General features: G+C 43.7%; 1 protein-coding gene across 1 annotated transcript in view; it reads left to right on the plus strand.

Annotated features, from left to right (window-relative positions):
• The window catches only part of LOC139268372 (di-N-acetylchitobiase-like), a 41,758-nt gene extending 28,853 nt beyond the window's left edge, over positions 1-12,905 (plus strand). Inside the window, exon 6 of the mRNA XM_070886442.1 lies at positions 12,600-12,905. Coding sequence (XP_070742543.1) covers positions 12,600-12,812 — 213 coding nt within the window. The 3' untranslated portion in view covers positions 12,813-12,905. The remainder of the gene's footprint in view (positions 1-12,599) is intronic.
• Positions 12,906-14,312: the final 1,407 nt, after the last annotated feature.

Raw genomic sequence — 14,312 nt, forward strand, 5'->3', positions numbered from 1 at the left:
TCCTAAATGGCTTACCCCTTATCCTTAGACTGTGACCCCTGGTTCTGGACTTCCCCAACATTGGGAACATTCTTCCTGCATCTCACCTGCCTGAACCCATCAGAATTTTAAACGTTTCGATGAGGTCCTCTCTCATTCTTCAGAACGCCAGTGAATACAAGCCCAGTTGATCCAGTCTTTCTTGATATGTCCGTCCCGCCATCCCGGGAATCAGTCTGGTGAACCTTCGCTGCACTCCCTCAATAGCAGTGTGTCCTTCCTCAAGTTAGGAGACCAAAACTGTACACAATACTCCAGGTGTGGCCTCACCAAGGCCCTGTTCAATTTAGTAACACCTCCCTGCCCCTGTACTCAAATCCCCTCGCTATGAAAGCCAACATGCCATTTGCTTTCTTAACCGCCTGCTGTACCTGCATGCCAACCTTCAATGACTGATGTACCATGACACCCAGGTCTCATAGCACCTCCCCTTTTTCTAATCTGTCACCATTCAGATAATAGTCTGTCTCTCTGTTTTTACCACCAAAGTGGATAACCTCACACTTATCCACATTATACTTCATCTGCCATGCATTTTCCCACTCACCAAACCTATCCAAGTCACTCTGCAGCCTCATAGCATCCTTCTCGCAGCTCACACTGCCACACAACTTAGTGTCATCCGCAAATTTGGAGATACTACATTTAATCCCCTCGTCTAAATCATTAATGTACAGTGTAAACAGCTGGGGCCCCAGCACAGAACCTTGCGGTACCCCACTAGTCACTGCCTGCCATTCTGAAAAGTACCCATTTATTCCTGCTCTTTGCTTCCTGTCTGACAAATGGTTCTCAATCCATGTCAGCACACTACGCCCAATCCCATGTGCGTTAAATTTGCACATTAATCTCTTGTGTGGGACCTTGTCGAAAGCCTTCTGAAAGTCCAAATATACCACATCAACTGGTTCTCCCTTGTCCACTCTACTGGAAACATCCTCAAAAAATTTTAGAAGATTTGTCAAACATGATTTCCCTTTCACAAATCCATGCTGACTTGGACCTATCATGTCACCTCGTTCCAAATGCGCTGCTATGACATCCTTCATAATTGATTCCATCATTTTACTCACTACTGAGGTCAGGCTGACCGGTCTATAATTCTGTTTTCTCTCTCCCTCCTTTTTTATAAAGTGGGGTTACATTGGCTACCCTCCACTCGATAGGAACTGATCCAGAGTCAATAGAATGTTGGAAAATGACTGTCAATGCATCCACTATTTCCAAGGCCACCTCCTTAAGTACTCTGGGATGCAGTCCATCAGGCCCTGGGGATTTCTCGGCCTTCAATCCCATCAATTTCCCCAACACAATTTCCCGACTAATAAGGATTTCCCTCAGTTCCTCCTCCTTACTAGACCCTCTGACCCCTTTTATATCCGGAGGTTGTTTGTGTCCTCCTTAGTGAATACCAAACCAAAGTACTTGTTCAATTGGTCTGCCATTTCTTTGTTCCCCGTTATGACTTCCCCTGATTCTGACTGCAGGGGACCTACGTTTGTCTTTACTAACCTTTTTCTCTTTACATATCTATAGAAACTTTTGCAATCCGTCTTAATGTTCCCTGCAAGCTTCTTCTCATACTCCATTTTCCCTGCCCTAATCAAACCCTTTGTCCTCCTCTGCTGAGTTCTAAATTTCTCCCAGTCCCCGGGTTCGCTGCTATTTCTGGCCAATTTGTATGCCACTTCCTTGGCTTTAATACTATCCCTGATTTCCCTTGATAGCCACGGTTGAGCCACCTTCCCTTTTTTATTTTTATGCCAGACAGGAATGTACAATTGTTGTAGTTCATCCATGCGGTCTCTAAATGTCTGCCATTGCTCATCCACAGTCAACCCCTTAAGTATCATTCGCCAATCTATCCTAGCCAATTCATGCCTCATACCTTCAAAGTTAGCCTTCTTTAAGTTCTGGACCATGGTCTCTGAATTAACTGTTTCATTCTCCATCCTAATGCAGAATTCCACCATATTATGGTCACTCTTCCCTAAGGGGCCTTGCACAATGAGATTGCTAATTAATCCTCTCTCATTACACAACACCCAGTCTAAGATGGCCTCCCCCCAGTTGGTTCCTCAACATATTGGTCTAGAAAACCATCCCTTATGCACTCCAGGAAATCCTCCTCCACCGTATTGCTTCCAGTTTGGTTAGCCCAATCTATGTGCATATTAAAGTCACCCGTTGTTGCATGCACCCCTAATTTCCTGTTTGATGCCCTCCCCAACATCACAACTACTGTTTGGAGGTCTGTACACAACTCCCACTAACGTTTTTTGCACTTTGGTGTTCTGCAGCTCTACCCATATAGATTCCACATCATCCAAGCTAATGTCCTTCCCAACTATTGCATTAATCTCCTCTTTAACCAGCAATGCTACCCCACCTCCTTTTCCTTTTATTCTATCCTTCCTGATGTTGAATACCCCTGGATGTTGAGTTCCCAGCCCTGATCATCCTGGAGCCACGTCTCTGTAATCCCAATCACATCATATTTGTTAACATCTATTTGCAAACTTTAGGGCTTGGCACTGAGTTTCACACCTCCCAACTGTTATCACCACCAAATGGGGCAATAATGAATTTCACCCCCATAGAATCATAGAATGTTTCCAGCATGGAAGAGGGCCATTTGGCCCATTGAGCCCTTGCTGGCTCTCTGAAAGAGCATCTCAGTTAGTCCCACACCCCTGTCCTTTCGCCTTGGCCCTGCAAATTTTTTTCTTTCAGGTACTTATCCAACTCCCTTTTGAAAGCCGTGATTGAGTCTGTCTCCTCGACGCTTTCAGGCAGAGGATTCCAGATCCGAACCGCTCGCTGTGTAAATGTTTTTTTCCTTCTGTCACGTTTGGTTCTTTTGCCAATCACCTTAAATCTGTGTCCTCTTGTTCTCAACCCCTCATGATTTTGAACATCTCTATCAAATCGCCTCTCAATCATCTCTGCTCCAGATTCTCCTGACTGTCCATGTAACTGAAGTCCCTCATCCCTAGAATCATTCTCATAAATCTGTTCTGCACTCGCTCTAATACCTTCACTAAATTCCTAAAGTGCGGTGCCCAGAATTGGACACAATATTCCAGCTGAGGCTGAAAAAGTGTTTTATACAGGTTCATCATAATAGCCATACTTTTGTACCCGATACCTCTATTCAGGAAGCCAGGATCCCCTCAACTTTTGTTAATCTGCTGTTTCCATTCCCCCAGTCCGAAAAACAACCGTTCATAACTATTCTCTGTTCCTGTCATACAGCTAATTTTGCATCCACTCTGCCAGTGTCCCTTTTATTCTATGGGCTTCAGTTTTGCTGGCAAGCCTATTATGTGGCACTTTGTCAAATGCCTTTTGGAAATCCATGTACACCACGTCATCCACATTGCCCTCATCTACGATCTCCGTTACCTCGTCAAAAAACTAGATCAAGTTGGTTAAACATGATTTGCCTTTAACAAATCAATGCTGGCTTTCCTTAATTAATCCATACTTGTCCAAGTGACTGTTAATTTTGTCCCTGATTATTGTTTCTAAAAGCTTCCGCACTACCGAGGTTAAACTGACCGGTCTATAGTTGCAGGGTTTAACTTTACACCCTTTATTGAACAAGGGTGTAATATTTGCAATTCTTCAGTCCTCTGGCATTACTTCTGTTTCTAAAGAGGATTGAAAGATTATGGTCAGTACCTCCGTGCTTTCTTCCTTCACTTCCCTCAGCATCCGAGGATGCATCCCATCCGGTCCTGGTGACTTAATTACTTTATGTATGGGCAGCCTTTCTAGTATCTCGTCTTTATCAATTCTAATCCCATCCAGTATTTCCTCTATCTCCCCCTTTATTGGGCTCAATTTTCCCCAATTATCTGCGCCGTTTTATTGGTGTGCGCCGTTTTTTTGGAGTAAATTGAAATCTGTAAGTTTCCTCAAAGTTTCTGCACTAACGTAATTCACTTAGGTAGGATTTTTTTCGGCTACCATTTTTTTACCTCATTGGGGGCGTAACCTGCCACCCGCGCCAATTCTGGCCATTAAAGCAAGTTTGGCCAGCTCTGATTGACTGCAATTTTTCTGAGGATGGGATATGTGACCACTCTGGAACAACCTTCTGGGCAGTTAACAAATTCAGCTCAGGTAAGAGAATCAGTGCATCAGGTGCAGTTCCACGGCCTGGACAGCAGCAGCAGAGAGGGAGAGAGAGTGGGAGGAGAGAGAGGGAGGGGAGGGGAGGGGAGAGGGGAGAGGGGCGAGGGAGAGAGGCCTTTCAGCCAGGGTTAGGACTGGCATCGGCACCGTGAGGAAGGGCGGGGTGAAGCGTTTCGGCCAGGGTTAGGAGCTTCACCGGCACCCAAATTTCCCCTGGAGTTGCTCTGGTTTTTTTTGGAGCAACTAGATTTTTTTGGGGTAACTTAAAAATCGCAATTCTCCCCATTTAAGTTGCTCCAGTGTAAGTGAGTTAGTTAGGTTTTTTTTAGTTCAGTTTTTTTTTGAAAAGGGGGCATTACATAGAAACAAAGAAACATAGAAGATGTTTGCAGGAATAGGCCATTCGGCCCTTCGAGCCTGTACCACCATTCAATAAGATCATGGCTAATCATTCACCTCAGTAGCCCTTTCCTGCTTTCTCTCCATACTCCTTGATTCCTTTAGCCATAAGGGCCACATCTAACTCCCTCTTGAATATATCCAATAAACTAGCATCAACAAATCTCTGCGGTCGGGAATTCCACAGGTTAACAACTCTCTGAGTGAAGATGTTTCTCCTCATCTCAGTCCTAAATGGCTTACCCCTTATCCTTAGACTGTGTCGCCTGGTTCTGGACTTCCCCAACATCGGGAACATTCTTCCTGCATCTAACCTGTCCGGTCCCGTCAGAATTTTATATGTTTCTATGAGATCTCCTCTCATTCTTCTAAATTCCAGTGAATACAGGCCCAGTCGATCCCGTCTCTCCTCCTATGTCAGTCCTGCCATCCTGGGAATCAGTCTGGCGTACTTTCGCTGCACTCCCTCAATAGCAAGAACGTCCTTCCTCAGATTAGGAGAACAAAACTGAACACAATATTCCAGGTGAGGCCTCACCAAGGCCCTGTACAACTACAGTAAGACCTCCCTGCTCCTATACTCAAATCCCTTAGCTATGAAGGCCAACATACCATTTGCCTTCTTCACCACCTGCTGTACCTGCATTCCAACTTTCAATGACTGATGTACCATGACACCCAGGTCTCATTGCACCTCCCCTTTTCCCAATCTGCCGCCATTCAGAAAATATTCTGCCTTCGTGTTTTTGCCACCTAAGTGGATAACCTCATATTTATACACATTATACTGCATCTGCCATGCATTTGCCCACTCACTTAACCTGTCCAAGTCACCCTACAGCCTCTTAGCATCCTCCGCACAGCTCACATCACCACCCAGCTTAGTGTCATCTGCAAACTTGGAGATATTACACTTAATTCCTTAATCTAAATCATTAATGTATATTGCAAATATCTGGGGTCCCAGCACTGAACCCTGCGGCACCCCACTAGTCACTGCCTGCCATTCTGAAATGGACATGTTTATCCCAACTCTCTGCTTCCTGACTGCCAACCAGTTCTCTATCCATGTCAGTACATTACCCCCAATACCACGTGCTTTGATTTTGCACACCAATCTCTTGTGCGGGGCCTTGTCAAAAGCCTTTTGAAAGTCAAAATGCACCACATCCATTGGTTCTCCCTTGTCCACTCTACCAGTTACATCCTCAAAAAATTCCAGAAGATTTGTCAAGCATGATTTCCCTTTCATAAATGCATGCTGACTTGGACCGATCCCGTCACTGCTTTCCAAATGCGCTGCGATTTCATCTTTAATAATTGATTCCAACATTTTCCCCACTACTGATGTCAGGCTAACCGGTCTATAATTAATGGACTATCAGACCCCGGGGATTTATCGGCCTTCAATCCCATCAATTTCCCTCACACAATTTCCCGCCTAATAAGGATTTCCTTCAGTTCCTCCTTCTCACTCGATCCTCGGTCCCCTAGTATTTCCTGAAGGTTATTTGTGTCTTCCTTCGTGAAGACAGAATCAAAGTATTTGTTCAACTGGTCTGCCATTTCTTTGTTCCCCATTATAAATTCCGCTGAATCGGACTGCAAGGGACCTTCGTTTGTCTTCACTAATCTTCTTCTCTTCACATATCTACAGAAGCTTTTGCAGTCAGTTTTTATGTTCCCAGTAAGCTTCCTCTCATACTCTATTTTCCCCCTCCTAATTAAACCCTTTGTCCTCCTCTGCTGAATTCTAAATTTCTCTCAGTCCTCAGGTTTGCTGCTTTTTCTGACCAATTTATGTGCCTCTTCCTTGGATTTAACACTATTCTTAATTTCCCTTGTTAACCACGGTTGAGCCACCTTCCCCGTTTTATTTTTACTCCAGGGATGTACAATTGTTGAAGTTCATCCATGTGATCTTTAGATGTTTGCCATTGCCTATCCACCATCGACCCTTTAATTATCATTCGCCAGTCTATTCCAGCCAATTCACGTCTCATACCATCCAAGTTACCTTTCCTTAAGTTCAGGACCCTAGTCTCTGAATTAACTGTATCACTCTCCATCATAATAAAGAATTCTACCATATTATGGTCACTCTTCCCCAAGGGGCCTCGCATAACAAGATTGCTAAGAGTCCTTTCTCATTACACATCACCCAGTCTAGGATGGCCAGCCCTCTATATTGGTCGAGAAAATTATCCCGAATACACTCCAGGAAATCTTCCTCCACCGTATTGCTTCGCCCAATCTATATGTAGATTAAAGTTGCCCATGATAACTGCTGCACCTTTATTGCACGCATCCCTAATTTCTTGTTTGATGCTGTCTTCAACCTCACTACTACTGTTTGGTGGTCTGTACACAACTCCCACTAGTGTTTTCTGCCCTTTAGTATTCAGCAGTTCCACCCATACAGATTCCACTTCATCCAAGCTAACGTCCTTCCTTACTATTGCGTTAATTTCCTCTTTAACGAGCAACGCTACCCCACCTCCTTTTCCTTTCTGTCTATCCTTCCTAAATGTTGAATACCCCTGGATGTTGAATTCTCAGCCTTGGTCACCCTGGAGCAATGTCTCCGTGATGCCAATTATATCATATTCATGAATTGCTGCCTGCACAGTTAATTCATCCACCTTACCATGAATACTTCTTGCATTGAGGCACAGAGCCTTGAGGCTTGTCTTTTTAACACACTTTGCCCCTTTAGAATTTTGCTGTAATGTGGCCCTTTTTGATTTTTACCTTGGGTTTCTCTGCCCTTCACTTTTACTTTTCTTCTTTCTATCTTTTGCTTCTGCCCCAATTCTACTTTCCTCTGTCTCCCTGCATAGGTTCCCATCCCCCTGTCATATTAGTTTAACCCCTCCCCAACAGCACTCGCAAACACTCCCCCTGGGACATTGGTTCCGGTCCTGCCCAGGTGCAGACCGTCCGGTTTGTACTGGTCCAACCTCCCCCAGAACCAGTTCCAATGTCCCAGGAATTTGAATCCCTCCCTTCTGCACCACTCCTCAAACCACGTATTCATCTGAGCCATCCTGTGATTCCTACTCTGACTAGCACGTGGCACTGGTCGCAATCGTGAGATTACTACCTTTGAGACCCTACTTTTTAATTTAACACCTAGCTCCCTAAATTCAGCTTGTAGGACCTCATCCTGTTTTTTACCTATCTCGTTGGTACCTATATGCACCACGAGAACTGGCTGCCACTGCTGTTTATATAAGATCACCCCTCATCCTTCTGAACTCCAACGAGTAAAGACCCAGTCTACTCAATCTATCATCATAAGGTGACCCCCTCATCTCCGGAATCAGCCTAGTGAATCGTCTCTGTACCCCCTCTAAAGCTAGTATATCCTTCCTTAAGTAAGGTGACCAAAACTGCATACAGTACTCCAGGTGCAGCCTCACTAATACCGTGTACAGTTGCAGCAGGACCTCCCTGCTTTTGTACTCCATCCCTCTTGCAATGAAGGCCAACATTCCATTCGCCTTCCTGATTACCTGCTGCACCTGCAAACTAACTTTTTGGGATTCATGCACAAGGACCCCCAGGTCCCTCTGCACCGAGCATGTTGTAATTTCTCCCCATTCAAATAATATTCCCTTTTACTGTTTTCTTTTCCAAGGTGGATGACCTCACATTTTCCTACATTGTATTCCATCTGCCAAATCTTACCCCTTTCACTTAACCTATCGAAATCTCTTTGCAGCCTCTCTGTGTCCTCTACACAACCCGCTTCCCCACTAATCTTTGTGTCATCTGCAAATGTTGTTGCACTACACTCTGTCCCCTCCTCCAGGTCATCTATGTATATTGTAAACAGTTGTGGTCCCAGCACTGATCCCTGTGGCACACCACTAACCACCAATTTCCAACCTGAAAAGGACCCATTTATCCCAACTCTCTGCTTTCTGTTAGCCAGCCAATTCTCTGTCCATGCTAATACATTTCCGCTGACTCCGCATACCTTTATCTTCTGCAGTAACCTTTTGTGTGGCACCTTATCGAATGCCTTTTGGAAATCTAAATACACCACATCCATCGGTACACCTCTATCCACCATGCTCGTTATATCTTCAAAGAATTCCAGTAAATTAGTTAAACATGATTTCCCCTTCATGAATCCATGTTGCGTCTGCTTGATTGCATTATTCCTATCTAGATGTCCCGCTATTTCTTCCTTAATGATAGCTTCAAGCATTTTCCCCTCTACAGATGTTAAACTAACTAGCCTATAGTTACCTGTCTTTTGTCTGCCCCCTTTTTTAAACAGAGGCGTTACATTAGCTGATTTCCAATCCACTGGTACGTCCCCAGAGTCCAGAGAATTTTGGTCGATTATAACCAATGCATCTGCTATAATTTCTGCCATCTCTTTTAATACCCTGGGATGCATTTCATCAGGACCAGGGGACTTGTCTACCTTCAGTCCATTAGCCTATCCAGCACTACCTCCCTAGTGATAGTGATTGTCTCAAGGTCCTCCCTTCCGACATTCCCGTGACCAGCAATTTTTGGCATGGTTTTTGTCTCTTCCACTGTGAAGACCGAAGCAAAATAATTGTTTAAGGTCTCAGCCATTTCCACATTCCCCATTACTAAATCCCCCTTCTCATCTTCTAAAGGACCAACATTTACTTTAGTTACACTTTTCCTTTTTATATATCGGTAAAAGCATCCTGACACAATGGTGGTTCAGACCAAGCTCGGGCAGCCATCATCGAGAGAATGCGAGACTCGGCTGACATAAAGAGATGGCCCAGGGCGGTGGTGCCCTCCCCTTTAAGCACTGCCCTGAGAGCAGATGTTGGCCAGCTTCGCGACCCACGAAGTTGCCGTTGACACTTGCTTGCTCCGGCCTCGCGGCCTGCATGGCAATTTCCCATGTGGGGTGGTAATAGGTCGGTATGGGGTAGTGATGGGTCGCCTTGCAACACAATGATGTCATCGCCCTTGTGTAGCACCCTGGGGTGCTAACCATGAGGCACAGCACATCCATGGTCGTGCCCACCTCCCTGGACAAAAACTGTCTTGCTCCCCATTGGCGCTGCCCCAGAGGCGCTAATGGAGCCATAAAAAAGGGCAATTTCACCCCCAATGTCTCTCATTCCTGGTACCATTATAACCAATCTCTTTTACACCCACTTTAAGGCCTTGACATTCTTTTTGAAGTGTGTTATCCAGAATTAAAGACAATGCTCCTAATAGGCACAACAAGTGTTTTGTAAAAGTTTGGCAAAAATGGCTTTCGTACCATTTATAAAGCAATGCAAGTCTGTTACTATCGTTCTCATCGTTGACCACATTTCTGAGTTTTGAATCATCTGGAAAGTATAAAATAAAGTGTTTTCTGGTTTTAGCACAGACATAGGCCATTCAGCCTGCTGAGCCCGTGCCGGCTCTTTGCAAGAGTACTCCAGCTAGTCCCACGATCGTGTGCTTTCCCCGTAGTCCTGCATTTTTTTGCCTTTCGGTACTGATCCAATTCCCTTTTGAAAGCCAAGATTGTGTCTGGCTGCACCAACTGTTCAGGCAGTGCTTTCCAAATCTGAACCACTCCCTGCTTAAAATAAGTTTTTCCTCATGTTGACTTAGGTTCTTTTGCCAATCACCATAAATCTGTGACATCTGGTTCACGATCCTTCCACCAATGGGAACAGTTTCTCTCGATATACTCTGTCGAGACCCCTCATTATTTTGAACAGCTCCATCAAATCTCCTCTCAACCTTGTCTGCTCCAAGAAATGCAACACCAGCTTCTCTCATCCATCCATGTAACTGAAGTCCCTCATCCCTGGAACCACTCTTGTAAATCTTTTGTGCACCCTCTCTAAAGCCCTCGGAACTCTCCTAACGTGCAGTGCCCAGAATTGGACACAATATTCCAGGTGATGCCTAAACAGTGTTTGATAAAGGTTCATCATAAATTCCTTGCTTTTGTACTCGTTGTCTCTATTTATCAAGCCCAGGATCCCGTATGCTTTTTTAACGGCTTTTTCCATCTGCCCTGCCACCTTCAATGATTTGTGCACATATACCCCCAGGTCTTTCTGTTCATATACCTCTTTTAGTTTTTTACCCTTTAGTGTATATTACCTTTCCTCGTTCTTCCTACCAAAATGTTTCACTTCACATTTTCTGCGTTAAATTTCACCTGCCACGTGTCCGCCCATTTCACCAGCCTGTTTATGTCTTTTTGAAGTCTATCACTATCCTCCTCACTGTTCACTATACTTCCAAGTTTTGTGTCATCCGCAAATTTTGAAATTGTGCCTTGTACACCCAAGTCCAAGTCATCAATATACATCAAGAAAAGTAGTGGTCCTAGTATCGACCCCTGGGGACACACAGTATACCTACCTCCAGTCTGAAAAACAACCGTTCACCACTACTCTCTGTTTCCTGTCTCTTAGCCAATTTTGTATCCATACTGCTACTGTCCCTTTTATTCGATGGGCTTCAACTTTTCTGGCAAGCCTATTATGTGGCACTTTATCAAACGCCTTTTTTGAAAGTCCATGCACACCACGTCAACCGCATTGCCCTCATAAACCCTCCCTGTTACCTCATCAATAAACTCGATCAAGTTAGTTAAACACGATTTGTCTTTAACAAATCTTTGCTGGCTTTTCTTAATTAATCCACGCGTGTCCAAGTAACTGTTAATTTTGTCCATGATTATTGTTTCTAAAAGCTTCTCCAATACCGAGGTTAAGCTGACAGGCCTATAGTTGTTGGATTTATCCTTACACACTTTTTTGAACAAGGATGTAACATTTGAAATTCTCCAGTCCTCTGGCACCACTCCTGTATCTAAGGAGAATTGAAAGATTATGGCCAGTATCTGTGCGATTCCGTCCTTAACTTCCCTCAGCATCCCACGATGCATCCCATTCAGTCCTGGTGATTAACCTACTTTAAGTACAGCCCGCCTTACTGGTAGTACCTGTTCTTTATCAATTTTTATCCCATCCAGTATCCCCACTATCTCCTCTTTCACTATGAATTGAGCAGCAACTTCTTCCTTGGTGAAGATAGATGCAAAGTACTCATGTAGTACCTCAGCCATACCCTCAGCCTCCATTCATAAGTTTCCTTTATTGTCCCACCCCTCCTCTTACCCGTATAATACCTGTATGCCTATAGAAGACTTTTGAATTCCCTTTTATGAAGGCCATTGGTAGCATTCAAACTGCCGAGGCCCTCAGCTCTTGAATTCCCCTCCTCAACGTCCCTACCTCTCCTCCTTCAAGACCTTCCTTAAAACCCACGTCTTTGGCCAAGCATGTGGTCACCTGTCCAATATCTCCCGATGTGCCTCTGTGTCAGATTTTATTTGATAACGCCCCTGTGAAACACCTTAGGATGCTCTACTACATTAAAGGTGCAATATAAATGTTGTTGTTCTTGTTGTAATAGATGTTAAGAATGGCATTCGTATTGTACTTGATTGTGTCTATTTAAAGCTCAATGTGCATCACACAAAAAGTTTCTTTGAAGTGCTGTAGCATAGTTATGTAATTGGCTTGAAATTATGCTGTGGAGTGTTAGCGGATGAACACTTAATTCAATCAATTGATCAGCCTGGCGCTATTTTAACAGCATCAGTAACCTATCAAATTATTTGTACTGTATCCCACGGTGTAATTTCAAGGTCAGTACTTGCATTGACTTTGCCAACTTTAGTATCATAAAGAACTAAAAATTTGAAATTAATTAATTTTGAGATTCTGTGCTCTCAATGAAGGATCAGTAACCAGACTTTCTCTAAAGTTAGCTTCTATTAGTTTGCAGTGATTTTCATAATCCATTTCAACTAAGGTTTGGAACAATCCACCCTTTCACCTTTCTTTAGCTCAGCCGACCTAACCTCACCTTTTAATGCAAGTACAAGTTTAATGTATTGTGCATATTGCTGCTAAAGATGTTCAGTATTTTGTCTGGAACTGTGTACTGAGTCAAACCTTGTTCCTACTTGTTTAACTCTCTTTGTTTTTTAATGGCAGGTCAATATTACATACCATGAGGTCTGGTTTGACGATCCAGAGAGCATTTCAATAAAGGCATCTATCTTGAGGAAATTAAAACTCCATGGCATTGGCATGTGGAATGCAAATTACCTAAATTACAGTGCTGTTCCTATAGCAGCGATGCAAACTGAAGACATGTGGAATGCAATGTGCCCTTTCAGAGGAAAATGGCGAGCTCGAATCATTTAATATTTTCATAATGTGATCATTTAGTTTTGCAAATAAACTCAGCCAAAAGTGAGCAAGCTTCCAACATTAGAAATGACACGAATATAGATCGAGGGAACAGCTTTAACCTTTTATCTAATCAGCAAATTTCTATTCAATGAAAAGCAAATGTACTAATGCAATTTGCACTACAAGATCTGGTCACTTCAGCACCTTAATTATTTATAAGATGCAACAAACTTATATTAACTTCATAATGTTTAATGATAGCACAGGCTAAAACTTCTTGCTAAATACTTACAATTCAGGCCACAATTCATCTTTCCCATTGGATGATAATCCACTTCTCACATTCACATGTGTGATGTCCATTTTATGCACATCGTAATTCTTGATGGGCTTTTTTCACGATTTTCTTTTTCCTCAGGTTATCATTTTGAACCGAGAAAACATTTTAATTTTCAGTTTCCTCCTTTAATGGGTGTGAATGGTCCAGCAAATAGTGTTGTGGTCAGCAAATAGGGTCCAGTATACTGCTACTGTGTTATTTTGAATTGTAATATACAATGATTAGAGCATAGAAGGTGGCCATTCGGCCCATCGAGCCCATGCTGGCTCTCTGCAAAAGCCCTTTAATTACTCCCACTCCACCACCCTTTCCCCGTAGCCCTGCAATTTTTTTCCCTTCAGGTACTTATCCAGTTCCATTTTCAAAGTCACGATTGAATCTGCCTCCACCACCTAAGGCAGTGCATTCCAGATCCTAACCACTTGATGCATAATAAAATTTCTCCTCATGTCACCTTTGGTTCTTTTGCCAATCACCTTAAATCTGTGTCCTCTGGTTCTCGACCCTTTCGCCAATGGGAACAGCTTCTCTCTATCTACTCTGCCTCGATGTTTAACACCACGATCAAATCTCCTTAACCATCTCTGTTCTAAGGAGAACAACCCCAGCTTCTCCAATCTATCCATGTAACGGAACCATTCTTTTAAATCTTTTCTGCACCCACTCTTCGGTCTTCACATCCTTCCGACAGTGCGATACCCACAATTGGACACAATATTCCATGTAGTCAAGAGCCTCATATAGTCATACTCACAGAATCATACATTTCAGCTAATGTCCCCGACTCCTCCATTACTATCCCTGGACATGTTCTATCCCACCGGCAGGACAGACTGACATTCTGTCATTGTGGTGGTGGCACAGTGGTTTACATTCGGGTCGAATGCCCCTGGGAGTCCTCAACATTGACTCCAGAACACATGAATTCTGATGGATTCAGGTCAAGCATGGGCAAGTAAACCTCCTGATTACCATCTAACGCCCTCCCTCAGCTGATCAATCCGTACTCCTCCATGTTGATCACCACTTGGAAGAAGCACTGAGGGAAGCAAGGACACAGAATATACTGTGGGTGGGAGACTTCAATGTCCATCACCAAGAGCACCTCGGTATCTCCACTACTGACCGAGCTGGCCAAGTCCTGATGCACATAGCTGATAGACTGAGAGTGC

Source organism: Pristiophorus japonicus, chromosome 8, assembly GCF_044704955.1.
Source record: "Pristiophorus japonicus isolate sPriJap1 chromosome 8, sPriJap1.hap1, whole genome shotgun sequence".
Classification (NCBI taxonomy): domain Eukaryota; kingdom Metazoa; phylum Chordata; class Chondrichthyes; family Pristiophoridae; genus Pristiophorus; species Pristiophorus japonicus.